The sequence below is a fragment of the Rhipicephalus microplus genome, chromosome 7 (genome assembly GCF_043290135.1).
Source record: "Rhipicephalus microplus isolate Deutch F79 chromosome 7, USDA_Rmic, whole genome shotgun sequence".
Lineage (NCBI taxonomy): Eukaryota > Metazoa > Arthropoda > Arachnida > Ixodida > Ixodidae > Rhipicephalus > Rhipicephalus microplus.
In genome coordinates this window covers 6,993,503-7,013,599 of record NC_134706.1, presented here as the reverse complement: position 1 = coordinate 7,013,599, position 20,097 = coordinate 6,993,503, and the positions used below count along the sequence as shown (strand labels likewise).

Here is a 20,097-nt window from a genome sequence, read left to right as displayed (position 1 = left end):
TCACCGTGTCAGCATCAACATCGACGTACACGCAGAGTGTGTTGCAGTAAGGCACAACGGCGGCGTCAAAGAGAGCGTGCCACAACGCATAGTCCTGGTTGGCCGCAGCACCCACACATCGCCAAAATCTTCGGCCACTTTTTTTTTTTCTTGATGCCAGACTCGAGGGCTTTCAACATTGCCGACTTCTGCTCGATTGTTATATTTTTTCGCTTACATTTCCCGCTGTCATTGTCCATCTCGTGTCTGGCTGCAGAAACTAATAGAGGTGGTGTCGCTCTTCCACAGCGAACAAGAAAAAGAAAGCCACAATCTCCGCCGCCCCAGCGGCACACGAGGCCCCAGCACGGCGCTGAAGGGGAGAAGGAGGTCAGATGCACGGATGGGTAAAAGAGTTCTACAGGAGAGGGGAGGCCGGCTGATTCGCACGCTCGCACAAGTTGCTGCGCGAGCGAGTCTATTAGTTCCAGAAGATGAGGGAAGCGGTGAGACTCACTCCCACACGCGTTGGCAACGGCTCCCGGGAAGCACAAGCCGAGAGTTTTGAATTACCACGGCCGTGATGAGACGTAAACCATCGCACGCTATAAGATATTGAGAATTGACGTATAACAGAATGATCAGTAAATGCTCATTGTAGACGAGGAATGGTTCGTTATATCCACTGTGGGGAAATTTTTGCTTCATTAAACGAGGTTTTAAATACATGGGCGTCTATGGGAATTTCAAGAGGAATTACAATTGCTTCGTTATATCCTGCTTCGTTACAACAAGGTTATATTTGTTCAGTCCGGGCATTAAAATTGAACAAATTACAACAGCTGCAACCTTGATAGAAGATGACAACACATGATGTCACACACGACGCCATGGCAAAACGACGGACGCTCGTGGTGGGTGGGGCTAATAGCCGTTGACTTGCAGGGCTTATTTTGCACTGAAATATTCCTTTACTGTCCCTTTTTCATATACACATAAGAATAACAAACCCTCTAGTCCTGTTACTTGCTAAAAAACACAAATTCTTGGGTGACCATGTTATGGCCCCTTCATGCATGTTTGTATACTGGGGGTGTGCGAAAAGTAAATTTTATAACCGAACCGAATACGAATCGAATAGTGATGATACCAGATCAAATATGAATACAAATTGATTATTATTTGAATATTAAGATGACCACTTTCAAAGCAGTAGTGAAATTTAACAATATTTTATTTCGCACAGAGAGTTACAAACACTAACAGAGCGACATTAGATTAACTTAAAAAAAAATGAGATCGGTATGTAAACTGAAGTAAGCTCGTTTAGACCTTTTAGACCTGTTCAAAAATGGCTCCCTGGGCGCCGTATAGTCCTTTCTGGGCTGCGCAAATTGGCGTGAACCCCCAAAAATACACTGTCAAGACTGTGCCTTGGCAGTGTATTTCATGGTGACATTTTTTTCCCCTCCTGTGAAAAGGTGTATAAGCAGTGACAGCCTATAAGATACTATGCAGCTGTAGATTGAAATACAGCAGTTACTTTAGAACTCAAGGCGGTACTTTGTCACAACCTTTTAAATAAAACTAATCATAATAAATCTCACACTGAGTATAGTAGACAGAAAAAACACTGTCGCTTCAGTGACGCTTTCACCGGTTATTTCACCTGCACTTTCACCAGTGATTTGTACAGCATCAATAGACCCCTGAAAGATTTATCTGCATTTATCTTGGCAATCCAATAATCAATATAAGAAAAGTGCTCTCTCTCAATGCTTCAGTGTTTAGTTCCTTCAGGACATTTCCATCAGTGCTGATTTTTTAAAAAAGTATTAGAAATAGTTGGTATTTTGAACATGTGCTATTCAATTGGAGTACCTAATCTAAAAGAACACTATTCGATTCATTATTCGAGGTCCTCGCACATCCCTAGTGTATACACAGACCAGACTGGTGAAGCTCGCAGCATTTGCAATACAGTAGGCTACCACACCCACAGACTCACCATCTTCAAAAGTGGTGACCGCAATAGGTGGCAGGCTGAGGGCTCCATCACCTACGCGGGTGTACGCCAGCACTTGCACCGTGTACGTAGTGTACTTTCGCAGCTCTGTCAGGGTGGTAGTGAAGGTTGCATTACTCTCAATGTGTTTGCGCATGGGTGCAGACTCCCTGGCTGCCTGGTACACCACTCGATAGCCTTCGAGGACACCGCTGCGATGAGCCCGAGGCACGGGACCCCAAGACACCACTACGGTGGTCGATGACGTCGCCTTAGCTGTCACCTGCACACACAAACATTCATACTAATGTTAAATCTCGATAATCAAACCTCGAAGGAATCTCAGGATTTTGCTTGAATCATTAGTAGTTCTCATAAATATGACTCAGAGCAACATATAAACAAAAGGTGAAGGGGAATTCGAGCTGGTTGTTTAAAGTGCATTTTTAAAAGAGTTTGCAGCCCAGGCATGTGAGTTCCGAAGGAAAGGCAATGCAGTGAAGAACGTGCGCGTCTCTCTCTGCCTTTACTACATCGCCTCTACTTCAGTTCTTGCATTCTTGCGCTGCAAACTCTTTTAGAGATACAAAATAATGTTGTCATGTATATTGTTTGTCAGTGTCGCAGCAGCATCACAGACAGCTCTGCACAATTGCCAGTAAAGGTTCTAGACATAAGCTATCATACTAGTGCTCGATATTACACATCTATGTGTAATTAAGAGAGAAAATGCGTTATGTCGCATGACTAAGCTTGAGCAAATATTAGAATGCTTCAAATATTCGAACGAATAATGCAGTATTCAAATTCGCTTCAAATCTAATTCAGATTATTGAAAGTTCGAATTATTCGAAATGAAGAAATAAATGCAAACTGGCCCGCATGTAACACCCTGTAAAGATGGTTTCACTGCAGTTAAGGAGTGCTAAGACATGAAAATACCTTTTGAGTCGTACAATAGTTCCCATAAAACCTCCTGTAGAAGTGGTTTCACTGCAGTGCAATAATGCCAAGCCCTGAAAACATTAATTTAAAAAGAAATCTACACAACTTCAAAGCCCTACTTCAAGGTCAAATGAAGGTACTATCCTCGTTTCGATTAAGGTTTTAAGTTTAAAATCTTGTTTATAGCCTTATATGCTCTGAATATAACAAATTTTCAAATGTAACATATTTTACAGGCTATCCCTTGAATTCTACTGAAAGTCAAATCCTGCAACCATTCAAAGTTGTTTCCACTTTCTTTGACCCAAAAAGAATGGCATTTGCACAGGACTCGCTTCTATTTTTAAAAAGTATTGTGCAGGTTCGTTAGGTCATGACAAATATGCCCAATTTTTTTTATAATATGTGATATATCGTATTCGAATTCAATTCAAAATTATTTGATAGCAATCATTATTTGCTTCGAATTCGCTTCAAACCTAAAAATTCACTATTCGCACATGCCAGCTCGCGACATCTCGTAGCTCCTTCGTATTATTAGACTGCTTTCCAGTATGACAACGATGTTCTGCAAGCACAGTAATTTTTAGGAAGCGCTCGACACATTTTGAATCAAGAATAGACTGTCTCGTTTGTTTTGTTTCCTTCCTCAGTCAATATGCGATTGCTAGAGCACGTGATTTCGCTTGTGTGGGAATTTCATAGGTGTCCAATCAGCTTTATTTGTGACCATTAGTGATTTAAGAATGTGAATATCAAGCTAGAAGCTAAAAAGGCAGCAGATATTTCAATGCACCGCCAAGCAAAAAGTATGAATAAACCAAATTTCTGCAATCAGGCAGATGACTAAAAGCCTCTTCAAAAAACACTAAAAACAAAGCAGACCAGCCAAAAAATTTGAAATTTATTTAAGCTAACCAAAAGTTAGAATTATCAAGAGTCCTCCTAGTATTCACTCTGCAAGGGTGTACACAAAAACAAAGTTTTCATTACAAAATTATAGCCAGTGATACCGTATTTACTCGATTCTACCGCGCCCTCGATTGTAACGCGCACCCGATTTCCACCGGGAAAAAAAAAAAAAAAAAAAACGTAAGACATCAATTGCAACGCGCACCCATTTTTCTCGCCCGCCCGCACGATCACACCACTCGAAAAAACTACTCCTTTCGGGAGCGTATTCTATTTAAATATGAGGTACGGGCGAAGCTTGTGCCCATCTGACGTGTAACAGAGCTTTCCGTCACGGTAGTTTTACCGTGGACCGATGTCAGCACGCGAACTTGCTTCGCGCCCTTCTTCTCGACGGTTGTGGTGCCAGGCATGTCGAAGTAAAGAGGCGTCTGATGGGCATTCCCGATTTGCCCAAGCAGGTAGCCGTTGTTGCGCCGCAAGTTTAGGACGAACCTCTGAAAACTGTGAAGCTTTTCATCGTACTCCTCCGCAAAACTTTTCGCATATGCATGTTCCCCTTCGGAGGGAAAAGCCTTTCCTCTGAATAAAGGTAGTTAGCCAGCACCTGCTCGCTTTAAACTGGCTCTGCATTAGACCTTTTTCCAAGACTAATTGCATAGCCCGTACTTGGAGCAGTTCTGTCGTCACGGGCCGCTGTGTCGCTCGCTGCTCAAGCACATACTTGCCGAGCAGCTCTTTAATTTGCGGAAACCGACCCTGCTGTGGTCCAATGAAGCCTTTGCGTGAAGCTTTGCTGTCGAGAATCTTCTGCTTTTGTTTCCGCCGGTCTCGCACGCACGTTTCGGGAACTCCGAACGACCGCGATGCGGCCCGATTTTCCTCCGTTTCTGCACACGCCATAACTTTTCTTTTAAAAGCGGCATCGTGGTGCTATCGAGTTTTTGGAGTCGGCCCTTCCACGCCGTCGATGCTAATGCACTACTAGATGACGAACTCCTCAGCACACGTACGAAGTGCCGCACATGGGAAATACATAGGCAGAAATGGCCGACGCGCCATGCCGACGCACGTAGGGGGCGGCCATTTTGGATTTGCCGATGGCAATAGATTGACCGTATTTTTTTTGTTCGTACTCGATTCTAACGCGCATGCAATTTATAAACTCGCTTAACCAGAAAAAAGGTGTGCGTTAGATTCGAGTAATTACGGTAAGTGCTATTTTACTCTAAAGTTTCTTAGCTGCAATCACTCCATTGTTTCCCGACACCGAATGGGAATCCTAGTGGCAGCCCTCATACCTGGGAAGGGCCAGCAGAAGGGGTCGATTCACGGGTGTGCTCGGATGAAATTGCGCTGGCACTGCTGGCGCCCACATCATTGAAGGCCACCATGAACACCTCGTACGGTGTGAATGCCTGTAGGTTGTCCAACACAACACTGTTGGCGTTGTGATCCTCAACGACGGTCCACTTGAAGTCGGGTTCATCTGCGTGAAAGGCAAACGTGCGGTGTCCAATCAGAATATCAGATGCTAAGGAGGCCAATGCACACATTCAGAGTGAGATTTCCAGAGGCATTAACAAAACAGCAGTGCTACTACGTGAGTGAGTCAGTAATTTATACACTCAAACTTCATTATGACAAAATTACATTGTACTGCAAAATAAGTTTGTTATATACGAAATTTCGTTATAAAGGTATATTCCTACCACCATATTTATTTTGCAAGACTTTATAATTTACTTCGTTATAACTGATATCTCGTTATACCAAGATTTCAGTGTACTTTTCAGGGAGTGCACTTATAAGAAGAGGATGAAGTCATGCACACAAATGTGCGAATGCGAGCGTTGTGCCCACTCCTGTCCAAAAGAGCCGTTGTTTAGAAAATCTGAACATACCCACAAGCATCATCTCATTGGTACCAGCAGCCTCCTATGAAACAGTTGCTTCAAGTCATTAACAAAATTTGCAGGCAAGCCCCACAGCTCGCTGGTGCAAGGGCTTCAAGATGACAACACAATTAGCCTAATTTTTGCTTTTTGTCTCGCATACTAAGTCTACCATCACAGAAGGGTGACTGTATTTAAAAAGAGTAACTTAATAATGCTGCTCAAATAATGATTCTCTCACATGTTTCTACCCAATAAATGCATGTACCACTTCCCCAGGTACGCCTGTATACTTCATTTCATTCATCTGGTGCAACGAGATGGAAACAAACAAGACTTGTAGTAGATACAACCTCGCCAACAAAAACTCAATGATTTTACTGCTCAAATATAATTTTTTTATTTCGTCTTCTGAGTGGGTAATAAATGAAAGATACTTTATGCCTTACAAACAAAGCCAACTAACCCCAGTTATTTATACAGTTGTCAGCACGTTGTCCTAAATCACTCAGTGTCTCTTTATTTTGGTAATGTAGCTTCTGCAATTAGTCGGGTCGCCTGCAGGCACAGTCAATCAGGAAGGCCACATTCCTGACGACAAAATCCGAACTTGAGATGCATGAGTTTATACAACTTGGTGACTAAAATACTTGCATAGCTCCCTACATCATTGCGCCCGACCATACGTCGGCAAAAAATGTACAGCTCACATGGATTCACTCAAGTAATGTATTTTGAGCTTCCCCAAGACACAGACCCACCAAAATTTTCCTCAAACGAATTCCCTAAGACTCGAATTCACTAAAATTTTTCTCAGCCAAACTCACGTGACTCAAACTCGCCAAAATAATACCCACCCAGACTCCGACTCACCGCTCAGTCTGAGTGAGTCAACAAGAGTGAAATTGCTGACCTATTCACTTGATGTATAAGAAGAAATGGAGTGCACATAGCATCGAGATCAGAACTGAGAGAGACACGTACCTTTTGCTCGAAAGGAAACGTTGTAGCCTCTAGGGACTCCGTACCAGTCGACCTGGGGCAGCGGCGTCCAGCGGACGCGCAGGGCATTGGCATTTACGGCCCGCACGGTCACATTGCGTGGGGGATGTGCAGGCGGGGCCTGGATGGTCTGGAACCACTGAGAGGGCTCGCTCGGCGGGCTGGGCCCCACAACGTTGGTGGCCACGAGGCGCAGCCGGTACTCGGTGAACGGCACCAGGGGAGACACGTGCAATGTCCGAGCACCGGGTGCACTCGTCTGCACATGAGGTACCGCTTGTCATAACACCGGTAACCAAACGCTATTTCTGAACTGTCTATTGCCCCGATGTATAGCCCCTCAAGCTAAACATTTTATAAAACACTCATTTCTTACCAGGTTTATTATGAAAGATAAGTGTACTATATATACTAGTGTAATAACTGCAATAGCTGCCATCTGTCCTATCTGTCTTCTTTCTAAAATGTTCCCTGCACACTAAGAAAGTGTATTGTTTTCAAAATTGCACCCAGAAGTTTTTGAAAAAAATTTCCTCCCAAAACATACATTTAAAAATTACCCATATGATATCCACACCCTTAATTTTTGAAAAGATTTGCAAGTGTTTTTGGTTGAATGGTGTGAAAATACCAAAGCCTTTTTTTTTCCCTGCCTCTTTTCAGAGGGGGAGGGGGGAGAGGCAACAATGATGTGAATAGTTTTTGGTGCCTCCAGGCAACAAAAGCACAGCCTCACATATTTAGTGGCTGCCTCCATGCCACTGCTGTTCACAAAACAACACCGATCGGACGGCTGAACAGGGCAACTCATGTGGATGTCTGCCACTAGATTTTAGAAGCGTAGGGTGGGGTTTTGTTCAAGACGGGGGAAAAAAACTTCACGAGATTATAAGGAATTCGATAAAACAGAGGACGACTTCCTCTGAGACAAAGACAGGTTTAGAGATTTGATATTTAAAGGAGATGAGGATGAAAAATAACATCCTTACAACCAAGTGAAAATGCCAGTTTGTTTTTCCCTTCTTCCAGTGCAAACAAGTAAGTAAAACCTCGTTAATTCGAAGTCGTTGGGACCGTGAGAAATCTTCGAATGAACGGTTTTTCAAATGAACAGAACATACAAAAAGTGGGATGCAAGAAAACTGAAATTATTCAAAGTTTAATCAGGGCTCGTCGTTTGCTGTGCTGGCTAGCTTGCGGCTCCAAGGGTTATGTTTTCCAGCAATACAAAGTCACAGTTTCGCCTCAAGCAAGGGCGAACGCCAGGCCTCGCTGCTGCGATCGCAAACAAGAAAAAAAAAGTGATCAACTGAAATGCGCGCCTGCAAAAAAAATAAATCTTCACTCAACACAGTAGTCGCAAGCAGGCAGCATGTCATCTGCTCCTTGCTGCATCAGCACGTCATGATGTGACCATTTGCCCTATCTTTCTAGTAAAATAAAGATTTTATTAATAGACAGTGTGACAAAATTCGCGATGTTTTGGCAAAAAAAAGCATGATCATTGAACCTTTAGAACTTAGCTTCGAAGTAGGTGTAGCAGGTGAAGCGTAAGTCGGGTTAGTTTGTGATTCATGCTTGGATGTAAAAACAGCGCAAATACACAGACAAGGCTGTCCCTTATTAGTTTCTCTATATTCCCAGAAAGAACGGGTAAATTATGATGCCCTGACAGTGCGAGAAGCATGCAACATGCTACCTGCGCCCGAAGTGAGTCTGCGCCCGAAGTGAGACACTAAGTGAGTCTTGTTTTCCGCAGGTGCACATTTCAACTGATCACTATTTTTCTGGCTGGAAGTATTAAAGCAGGGGTACTTCAGCTGCCGCTCAGTAGTATCACTAGAGCACATTGCCTAGTGGCTCTCAAGGGCTGTCGTTTCCGCAGTTTTGCGGCGGAATCAGGATCGAGGATCGGTACACTGCACCCAAGGTTTTTAAGTTAACCGGACTGGTGTTGGTCGCTGCTTCAAATTATCTACACAAACTTACATTACAAAATACAGGACCGTTGAAATACTTTGAATTAAGTAGAATTTCAAGATGACAGAGTTTGAATTAATGAGGTTTTACTGTACTGCAGTTCAATTAAGGTAAGTAGTGCTGAAAACAGAGAGAAATTCTGCTTTTTTCTCCGTCTAATGGCTGCACCTGCAGTTTTAACCCCAAATATAGAAAAAAACTGTAGTAATTACACACATACATACAGTAACTAAACTGCAGACAACAAAGTTTAGCATGCGTGCTAAACTTTGTTGCACAATGAGCAACTAGTCAACAATCAACAGAATTGACTGCCTACTTCTAAAACGACATGCTGTGTGACAAGCTTGCTTGGTCATGTTAAGTAGTCCTAACCTCATGAACCGGTATCCATTGCTCGGAGCGCCGTGTCTGGGCCTCCACGATCCAGCGGGTGATGGAGGTGTTGCCATCAAAGCCCGGCGTGAACTGGAGCATCACCGAGAATGGGCCAATGTTTGACACAGCCAGGCGTCTCGGTGCAGTTGGCAACACTGCAATAAACAAGTTTCCTAGACATGTCAGCCCCACTACACATTCAGACAAACAGATCATGAGATCATGGTCAGCAAATATGGTTGCAGAACTAATCTTTTAAAAGCAACTTTCTTAACAGCAAAACTGTCCTTAGTCGAGGCTTTCATTTCCAGGGGCCATTGTAGGTTGAAGTAGATAAATCGCATAACGAATGTGTTATTTCCCCACCACTCCCACAACTCACCACTACACCCACACCTGCTTACGCCACTCCTCCTATTTTATTTACCAACTTCACCCCACTTCACTCAACCCCACTGCACACCACCAGTTTCGCTGTTTATTCAGTGTACACCAAGCGCAGCCGGCTATTTTTAGAGACGAAGTTCATTTAGAGACGAAGTTATTTTAGAGACGAAGTTCAAAGAAGGCAGTATTTCCCAAGCAGTATAATAGATGGCGCTGTCTCTTGAAACACATACAAACTATAGTTGAGTGAGGATACTCTAGATGGCGCTGTACCGTTACTCTTCAATTGGCTGCTGCACGCGCTTTGCCTGAGTGTGTGGGGAACGAGTGCCTCTCTCAGTCTCTGGATCGTCACCATACGTGGTGGATCGTTGGTGGGGCATGGACGAAGCAGAGCGGTGGGCGCATTGAAGACGCTTGCACTTGGCTACCTTCGCTCGCGTCCCATCGATGTTATCCGCGTGCCGTGTACATTCTCGAACGCGATCGGCCGCATGGACGGACGGACAGATGGACACACGGACGGATAGACAAACGGATGCTTCGCCCCATTTTCATCATTCACTCCATGGATATGCTGTGATTTTTTTATGTACGCAATCAACTACCAGTGATTACGGTTAGAATACCTGATAACAAAGCTTTTTCAGCTGCTCTTTGAAATTTCCTCCCGTGTTCCACTGCAGATGATTTTTACACGAGGTTCTTCAACATATAGATGTATAATGCTGTTTTCTTCTCATCTACAAACGATTACTTTTTATGTGGGTAATGTGCACTCACATCAAGATGTACTACTACTGTTGTTTTATAGTCCTCTTGTTTGCGAGCTTTACTGTAACACTGTTCAAGAAGGTGTTTGTGAAGATGTCTCGTCAAACACGAATAGTGACTGTCAGTGTAAACATGAACTGTTAAAAATAAAAAATTTAAGCAACACAAAAAGGCAACTGGCACAAGTCGTGGTGCCAGTTGCACGCATGAGGCATACTGACTTGTCGCACATGGCACGCCGACTTGCCGTGGCAGCACTGCTGAGATGTTGGCACAGACATGTAGAAACGTGCACTCTATCTGTTTCAAAAAATTTTACTGTAAGTTATATTTGCTTACATGTCCTAGCCATAAACGACAGGACACAGCTGCAATATTTTCTTTAGCAAGAACTGTCTCGCGAGTGCCAGGGGCAGGCAATGAATTAGAGAGGCGAAATGAATATACAGTGAAACCTCGCTAAACCGTACCCGCGTAAACAGTAGTTTCGTTTTAAATGTAGTGAAGTCAAATCCCCGACTCGGCGGCCATTGAACATAATGCATTTTGTATCTGCATAAGCCGTACCAGCTTATCGCGTATGTATCGGTTAATAAGTAGTTTTTCCAATTTTCGTTGCGCACTCGCCGCAGCATGTCGTCCCCCACTGGGCGTCCCGACAGAACAGCAAGCCCCAGAGATCGAAACACGCCTCGTTTGTTTGTGTTGATGATGATGGCGGCTGTGTTGCTGAGCGCCATCTCTTGGATTTTTCTGCAACAAGAAGCACTCGGCCGGCTAGGCTTCTGGTGTTGTCCACGCGATGGCGCTTTGCACAAACACGCAAACACGGTGTGCGCTTGCTTTGCTTTCTTTGTTTCTTTGGCGCCGTGCATAGGTGTTCTCTGGTTTATCCGTGCTGTACAGCTCTCTCGTCGTTTTTCACGTGTTGTGTATGTGTGCTTGTGCTGCTCCGTACTTGTGTCGTGCCGAAGCTGGGACAAAAGCATCGAGTGCTGAAAATAGAGGAGAAATTGGACATAATTCGTGCTATTGAAAGTGGCACGAAAAAATCGGCGCTGGCACGTGAAAAGGACCTGACGTTAACCATGGTGTGTGGAATTTGGAATTCCAGAGAGAAGTTTCTCGGCAGTGCTGCTGCAACAGCGAAAAAGTGCCGGCTACGCTGTTCGGCGTTTTCTGATGTAGAGGAGGCACTGGTGAAGTGGCTAAAAGCTGCACGGTGAAAAAATCTGCCTATCAGCGGACCCCTGCTCGTGGAGAAGGCCCTGGTTTTTGGCTCGCAGCTCAACCATGACAACTTCGTGTGCAGCAATGGCTGGCTGGCCAGATTTAAGGCGAGGCACGGCATTACCACGAGGACTGTTTCAGGAGAAGGTGCTACTGCTAACGTGGATGGCGCAGAGCAGTGGCAAAATGGTCAGCTGAAGAACATCTTGGAAGACTACGCACCTGATGACATCTTTAATATGGATGAATCGGCGCTATTCTTTACCCTACTTGTGTGCAGTTTCGTCCACTGACTTCTCGTTGAGCCAGTGCACTGTTCCTGCAGTGTTAAGCTGCTACCAGACAAAACGCTCGCGTTCAAAGGTGAGACGTGCACCGGCGGCAACCATGCAAAAGACAGAATATTCGTGGCGTTTTGCATAAACATGACTGGAACCGACAAAACTCCGCCCCTCGTGATTGGAAAGTCGACGAAGCCTAGATGTTTCAAAGGCGCCCGGTTGCCATCAGGGGTCATCTATCGCAGCAACACCAAAGCATGGATGACGGCAAAACTCTTTTAGGAGTACGTGCGCCTCATCGATTATCGTTTTGCGGCTAAGAACAAAAGAGTTGTTATTATTTTAGACAAAGCTTTGGCGCACGTCGCCCTGGACAACCTGACGGCTGTGAAGTTGGTGTTTCTGCCACCAAACACAACAGCGATTGCCCAGCCCTTGGACCAAGGCATCATTCGAGCTGTAAAACAGCTCTACAAGAAGAATGTGCTGCGCAGATTTCTTGTCGCCATTGAATGTAGCAAATTATTCTCCATCGACCTGATTGGCGCGATTCACCTGCTCGAATACTCGTGGCGGCAGGTTGAAGCAATGACAGTTCAAAATTGCTTCAAGCGTGCTGGCTTCAATGTGTGTGCGGGCAACGCAGATGATGCCAGTGACACCATCGACCAGACTTCGGACATCGTAGACGAAGCTTGAAAAACTCTGCTAGCTGAAGTGCTGGAGCGGCAGCACTTCCTTCCCCGATTTCAGAGACGCAGACAGCGATGCGCAGACATCTCCGGACATGTCCGACGAAGCCATTGTTGCCTCGGTTGTCGAAGTGTCGCCAAATGATAGTGATGAGGACAACATGGAAAGCGACAACACGGGTGATCCAGGTCCGACAGTGGCCGAAGCTGTGCATTGCGTCAGCGTCATGCGGGTATTTGCCGAGAAGAGGGGGCTCGTGGAAAAGCTCGCTCGCAGCATAAGTGAGTTTGAGGCCGCTGTCATTGCTGCTGGGCCGCCGCATCGTCAAATGAAGTATACAGACTTTGTCACGCAAAGTTAATAAATTACTGCACATTTTCTTGTTCTTCTATCGCACTCTCTGAAGGTTTCTTGTTTTGCCAGGTAAGTGGGTGACCTGATGCTATTTCGGTTAAGAAGTACTATTGTTTAGTACGTACTTTTTCCGAGCTCCGGCCAACTACGGTTTAACGAGGTTTCACTGTAGTTCAGCATGCTCTGGTCATGCCCCATGGTCATGTCGAAATAGCGCTGAGGGTATGAGCATAAAGAAATGAATGAAAACTACATTCCATGGCCAAAAGAGAGCATGAAGAAACACAAAACTAGTGTCTTTCGCATAGCAGCATTTTTCACAAGTAAGCACCGGCAAGCCCCAGCAGCCATACCTGGTGGGATGCCAGACTTGATGGATGCCTCTATGCTTGGGCCAGCCCCGACAACTGTCCAAGCAAAGACTTCGATGGTGTACCACGTAACGGGACGCAGGCCTTTCACTGTGGTCTCGGTCTCGTCAGCCGTCAAGTTGCGCATTACTGCTGACCCAGGGTCATTTTTGATCCAATACCTGAGGGTGTAGCCTGAAAAGAGAACAGAGTGCGCATTATTAAGGTGGGGAAGCGGATTTTTCAGGATTGAAACACGGCAAAAGAAAAAGTTTTTTTCGGATACATAATTTTTCGACGCTTCTATTACTGATGCATTATCTAAACAATTTTCAGCCATCCTGGATCATTATTTTAGTCTTAACGACCTGTTATATCACCTCAGCAACCAAAGGCATTTCAATAATTGCTATTTTCACCCCTTTGCATCAACAAGCTCACTCACGTAGCTTGCTATGAAGAAAGACAAAACGAAAGAGATAGCAAAATTTCTTAAACAGCCATATGGCTGTTTAAGCCACTATGGCAAGTAGATACACCAGATCAAAGAGAAAGTCCATGATCAAGTAGACTTTTATCAGACGAACCTGATTATGCCACCTTACACAAAGTTAAGTCCAGTTTTCTGAATTCATTCAAATCTTGTTTTCTAAATTCATGTTAATCAGAAATGTCTTGAAGTAAAATATGCCTGCAACTACTTGAGCCTTTAGGCTGAGGTCTTTACAAGCTGTACTTGCTTCATCAAAAGCTTTTGACAAGGAGCAGATATTTAAGCAATGCAATCATGTAGCACACTGAAGCAGCTCATGCAGCAGTAACCATTCTAATAGTTGCACACATAAAAAAGACAACCTTCACCATAAGAACAACACTTTACTGGAAACAGTCAGTGTCTGAAGGCGTAAAACTCTGACCTAGCAAAACACCATTGGATTCCTCAGGAGGTGTCCACAGCACACGCACTGAGACGTCCAGAATGTTGTCGAACTTGAGTGACTTCACTGGCCCGGGCACTGCAAAACAATCACAGGCCTAAACTGTCAGCACAGAAGACACAAATCTAATAATGCGAACAACCGCGATTAACCTACAAGTGACATAATCACTTGGCAGCTCAATTTCACCAATCTACTTGGTAACAGAAAAGGACACTAAAAAAAAAAAAACTAGGTGAATTTCACATAAAAACACCAATATTCATACATAAAAATTATTAATACATTTCAGAACAACTTTTATCCTACGTGCTAATCAAGGGACTACTGCAATCCGGAGACTCACTCTGGAGGAAGAGGGGCGGGGGCATTACAGAAAAACATGTTATTTGCTTCTGATGCACATGTTTTCATCGCAAGATGGCCTCGGATATGCAGTTCATCAGAGTTCTTCACCATCACTAAAATGTTGCAAATCCATCTCTCTGTAAAGTGTGCCACCAGCTCACCGTCCTGCTTGGTTGTGGCCAGCACAGGCTTGCTGCGTGGTCCGTTGCCGGGGCTGGTGAAGCACAGCACGGTTATGTTGTACATGTGGTACTTGCGCAGACCCGTAATGACAGCCGTGTGCTCAGTGGTTGGTGAGCCAACATTCGGTGCCACCAGGGTGGTGGCATCCGGCGGCGACACACCCACTTCGCGGCCCCTCAGCCATGCTTCGACGCGGTAGCCCTGGTTGATGCCGTTCACACGCTGGGGGTCCGGCGGTAGCCACCTAACTCGAACGGCTGTCGAGTTGACTGCATCTGCTCGAACGGCAGTGGGTGCAGCTTGAGGCACTGCAAAGAATGAACAGACACTTGCTGTAGACTCCACAAGGTATTTTAGTACCACACACTGTTAGTGTAGCTGGCACATTGAATATAAATGTATGTAGTCAAGAGTTTAACAAAGCTTCATATGGTCAGGTAACATCACAGACTTTTGTTTTGTCTCTCAATAAAGAGGCCATGACACACAATTTTAGATCATAACCTGTGGTCTATGGATTAATCCTGTAAGCTCACAAGCAATATGGCAGAAATTTACTGCATTTGGTCAAGAGCTTCATTTATAATTGACTATTTTGATAAATGTGAGAGCAGCCTGGCAATACTAGTGTGTTTGTGAGCATGACAAACAAGCTGCTTTTTGTGTGAGCGTTTGAATTCCAGTGAACAACTCTGCTCTATGGTCAGCTGCACGTGCCGTTGACCATTTTCAGCTTTTTTCAGCTTGGCAATTAAACCATACGATTTAGAGCGGCTGAAACTTTCACAGAAAGCAACAGCTCTGCTTGAGGCAGCACATGGCATCATACACGCACCATAACAAAATAGTGGTCGCCGGCAAAGAGCACAACTCTTAGCACGCAACTTCTAGCGGTTATTTATAACTAAATATCCTTAGAGTCCATTTTTCATGTAGGTATCGAGACGTTATACTTATATTATTCGTATGAATCCACTAACTGTTGGGCCTACAGGTCATGGTCCCTTCAAGCTTGCACTTGTTTCCTTCACCAATCACCACGAATTACCAACCCGCCAAAAGCTCAATTCTCCTACATCTCATCAAGCAACAACATCACAACCACACAGCAAATGGGTCGCCTGGAACGATGGCTCACCTCCTTCGAGCGTGCGCACCAGAATGCTGGGAGAGAAGACGCCCAGCCCTTTCTCGTTGAAAGCGGCTACTTCGATGGCATAGTTCTGCCACACGATGAGATCCTCCAAGAGCGCCCGCGTAATGGTCACGTTCTGTGTGGACCACGCACTGGAGGAGTAGCCGGCCAGTCGGAAGCGGACGATGTATCCCAGCAGACGACCGTTGCGCTCGCCCTCGAGCGGAGGCTGCCACTGGAGCATCACGGAGGTGGCCGAACGGGGCGCACCGACCACATTCTGTGGCGGACCGCCAGGGGGCTCGGGGGGCACTGACACCGGCTCAGTGGGGCCGCCAGGACTGCCTTCGCCCACACCGTTGACGGCACTGACTCGGAACTGGTAGCTCACCTGAAACCAAACCTGGCTGTCAGCCTCTTTTCTTAAACAGACACTAAAGAGAAAACTGATTTTTCATGTATTAGAGGATTACTGTTTCACAATACAGTAAAAGGTCATTATTACAACCCTCATTAATTCAGGAAATTGAAGAACTCAGATGTATTCTCTGGTCCCAGTCAGCATACAATTGTTTATATAAAATTGTCATTTTCTTTGGGATATCTGGCCACAGCCCGGATAATTAAGATGATTCTTCGAGCGTGAAGTGCCGCATGTGTGCAACACGAAGGAGTGAAAACAGCTTTCACATATAACAAAAATGAGGTGGCACAGTCTGCATTGCCATCACCATCAACGCAAACCGTACGGTAACGACAGCAATGTCGTTTTCGGTTGATTTCGAGTTAACAGGTTTCAGGTTACCACAAAATCCCAAGCAAGCTTCCCCTTTACGGTATGGCATAACCTAACGAAATTAGGAGGGAGGTCCCTTACTTGGTCATCAGTTAAAATTTAAGACGGCAGCAAAAGAGCCATTAAAGATAAAGAATGCACAGTGCCACTAATGCAATACTTTATTAATAATGCATTTGCTGTTTTCATTCACACTTGCTGGGTGAATAAAAACAGTGAAAATGGTGAAAGGTGAGAAGGGGGTGCATAATTGAAATCTCCAGCAGAAGGGACAGGGGTGCTTGCTTAGCATTTTATGGTAGTTAAGGCAACGACTTCTCCAGTCGCGGTTACATAGTGAAAAAAGTCACGAGTGGGGAAAATAGCGGCCCTTACACTGCTCTGATGCAAACTCAGCACAGCATTTATGCATTCATCAGAAAATGAACGTGTATTGATGTAACAGGCATTTGTTTACTGATTTCTTGATAGTTCTCAATAATTGAGCATTCAGATAATTTGGCGCCATTCTTTCCGATTCAGAGAAATCCGAATTATTGAGCTTTTACTGTACCAAAATCACATGCTTATCGTGAGAAGGTGCTTGGTAAGTGAGAAAACATGGGTTGTGACACCGCAGTAAAGGGGTGAAGTGTTTATGTTCAGAAGAAGGAAAATAAAAGTGAGCCCCGCAACTGTCTGCATCAAGGTGCGACACCTCAGCAGTAAGCTCACAAGGAATGGGGGTGAGGAGGGATTAAAAGGATAGGAATAAAGATGTAGACAAAGAAAGATGAGGGAAGCCAGAGAGAGCGACGACAAATCGAGGGGATAGGAGAGATAGCAAAGATGGAAACACGGTCACAGGAGACCGAGGACGGGGCACCACTTGCGAGAGCTCTTGTCGACGTAAGGAGATGGCATAGAGCAAGTCCAGTCGGTCAGAGCTACACTGTTGTCGAAGGTCGGCGTCAGGACATGACGTAAGGCGAGCCCAGTCGGCCAGAGCTACGCTGACGCCGGAGGTAGCGAGGGCACAACCGGTCGGCACGGAATCCAGCGAGCGAGTCCACAGCAAAGTTCCCGCACTAATCAGTGTAGATTTTCACAGTGTCTACTAAGACTTACGTCGTTCCTAATCAGTAAAAGTGAAATACTTTGTCTTTCCATTTCTTATAGCTCTATTTGCTATAGCTACAGGAAGCACGATACACACGCCAAGTGTCCCTTTAAGATAATAAAAACGGTCTATACTAAACACAACTCACAACTGCACAAGGTACTCCTAGCAATCACTTACAGAAGGCTTTAGTTGCGAGACTAGCACAGAGGTTGCCTCCGCGGAGATGTTCGACAGGGCTGTGGTCCAGGGAGCCAGAGAGTCGACGGTCACTGCAAACATATCACATACAGCACGTCAAGACGGCCAGTGCACAAAAAAATCATGCACATAATATCTTATGACCTTGCACCCGCATAGTACGTTTCTTAGAGGCGGCAAAAGCCAAAGCATGAAAGCAGACCAAAGACGTAAAAAATCGTATGAAAATACAAAACAGGGCCCAAGCGACAAGGCAATTTTTGTGCTTACTTGTACAACACGTGGGATGTCATCACATAACAATGTCTAGCAATTGCACTTTAATAAGTAAACAAGTGCATATGCTTGCAAACAACACAACAAAACATGTTGCTACGTGCCAGAGAAAGAAAATGAAGCAACAAAAAGCATTTAACCACAACATGACACAAGTCAAGTTCCAGCAAATGTGTAACTTCAAACAAATAAAACAGGTGCTCGAATGAGGGATGGTGTTTGTTCATGCTAGCAAAGTTCACAATAAAGCAACAAAACGAACACAAACGAAAGCAGCAAGAGCAGTACAGCACACCAACGAGCAACAAAAGCTGCTAGCACTGTACTCACGCCAAAACACGTCTTCTGTTGATGCAGCGAAAAAAGGGACAGGAAAGAAGGAACAAGAAGAAAAAAGAAACAAATTAGTCGCTGTTTACCATCTTTCACTGAGCAGTGATGAATTAATGCCAAATTACAGGCAACGAATAAAGCAAGTTTCCTGTTATTTCGAACTTGGAGTTAGAGTATTGACTTAAAGGGACACTAAAGGCAAATATTAAGTCGATGTTGATTGTTGAAATAGTGGTACAGAAACCTGGTAGTACAACTTTTGTGCTTATTTTGAAATAAAATCACGTTTCAGTGGTCCGCATCATGTTAGCGCACTTCTAATAAGCCGCCTCAAGTGCGAACTTTCACGTCACTGTTGCCGTTCACAGTGTTGCCCGGCTTTACTGCGCGCTGCCGACACTAGTAGCAGCAGAGCGAAAGTAGCGGGAGCCACAGCAGCAACAACGACTACTGAACAGTTTTCTGCCATAGCCTTCGAGATGGCAGGCGTGCTTCGTTCAACTGGGCCCCGCTAGATGGCACGACCTATCCAGTTTAACAAGGCGAAAACGGAACTTTTGAACCACTCGTGCCATTTCCCATAATAACGTTTGGGGGTTCTTTTTTCCATGAATCAAACAGAAACGAACAAGCAGCATTTTATTAGGGTCTCCTGATGTGTCGTAGGTTCTTTATTTAGTGCAGCTTCGATTACTAGTGTCAAGTTGCCGCCGGTGACTCTCCCGTCATCGGGGTCATTTTGCGAATGTACTACTCGTAGCGCATGTGTTCTCGTCCATTTACATTAATTGCTCAGTAAGTAGGGTACTGATGTTGATAATATTGTTGTTTTAGATGTCATACACTGAGTTTGCACACTGAAATAAATTGTTACTTGACTTTAGTGTCCCTTTAAATTAGAACTAGACCACTAACTTAGATGCTCTAAATGGTGATCCCTTTGCCGAATTGCATTTTTACCTAGCGAACTACATAAACTAAATTTCGCATGGCACTCAAGACACATAATGAATCATGTGCATTGACAGGAGTGATGTCGTAACACTTCACTTGTACGAACTGCCCAAGAAAGTCAGGAAAGGAAAGGCAGGAGGTTTCTGAAAAATTTGTAAGCAAGGGTGGTGCGTGTTGGGGCCTACGTTTCGACAAGCAATCTTGTTTTCTTCAAAAATGCAGCCTCAAGGTTTCAATTTGCAGCCTTCAATTGAAAATTGCAGGGTCTAAGTTTATCTTAAAGTAACACTAAAGCCAAATAAAAATTTATGTCAGAGTGAAAGCTAAATGTATGACGTCTAAAATGACAATATTATCAACAGCAGTGCCCTACTTACTGAGAAATTAATGCAAGTGCACGAGAACACATGCACTACGAGTAGGACAATCTCAAAATGATCCCGATGATGGCAGACTTACCGCCTACAATTAATCACTAGTAATCGAACTAGCTGCACTAAATAAAGAACCTTCCATGCATCCAAAGACATAATGATTTATTTATTTATTTATTTTATTTATCACATACTGCGGACCAAGTATGGTCCATGCAGGAGAGGGCAATACAGTTCAAAATTCTTCTACATACATACACTTCCGCTGCAGTATACATTCACTGCAGAACAAAAT

At 44.5% G+C, this 20,097-nt stretch overlaps 1 protein-coding gene across 3 annotated transcripts in view; it reads right to left on the bottom strand.

Moving 5' to 3' along the window:
* Positions 1–20,097, bottom strand: part of sdk (sidekick cell adhesion molecule) — a 69,852-nt gene that overhangs the window by 24,960 nt on the left and 24,795 nt on the right. For 2 of the 3 annotated variants that reach the window (XM_075868553.1, XM_075868555.1), the window contains exons 13-22: positions 18,472–18,486; positions 17,845–17,936; positions 15,773–16,160; positions 14,613–14,942; positions 14,083–14,181; positions 13,169–13,360; positions 9,094–9,251; positions 6,721–6,997; positions 5,143–5,330; positions 1,988–2,267 (exon numbers count right to left, since the gene is read on the bottom strand). In XM_075868553.1, coding sequence (XP_075724668.1) covers positions 1,988–2,267; positions 5,143–5,330; positions 6,721–6,997; positions 9,094–9,251; positions 13,169–13,360; positions 14,083–14,181; positions 14,613–14,942; positions 15,773–16,160; positions 17,845–17,936; positions 18,472–18,486 — 2,019 coding nt within the window. The remainder of the gene's footprint in view (positions 1–1,987; positions 2,268–5,142; positions 5,331–6,720; positions 6,998–9,093; positions 9,252–13,168; positions 13,361–14,082; positions 14,182–14,612; positions 14,943–15,772; positions 16,161–17,844; positions 17,937–18,471; positions 18,487–20,097) is intronic. The other variant, XM_075868554.1, reaches the window with a different exon arrangement.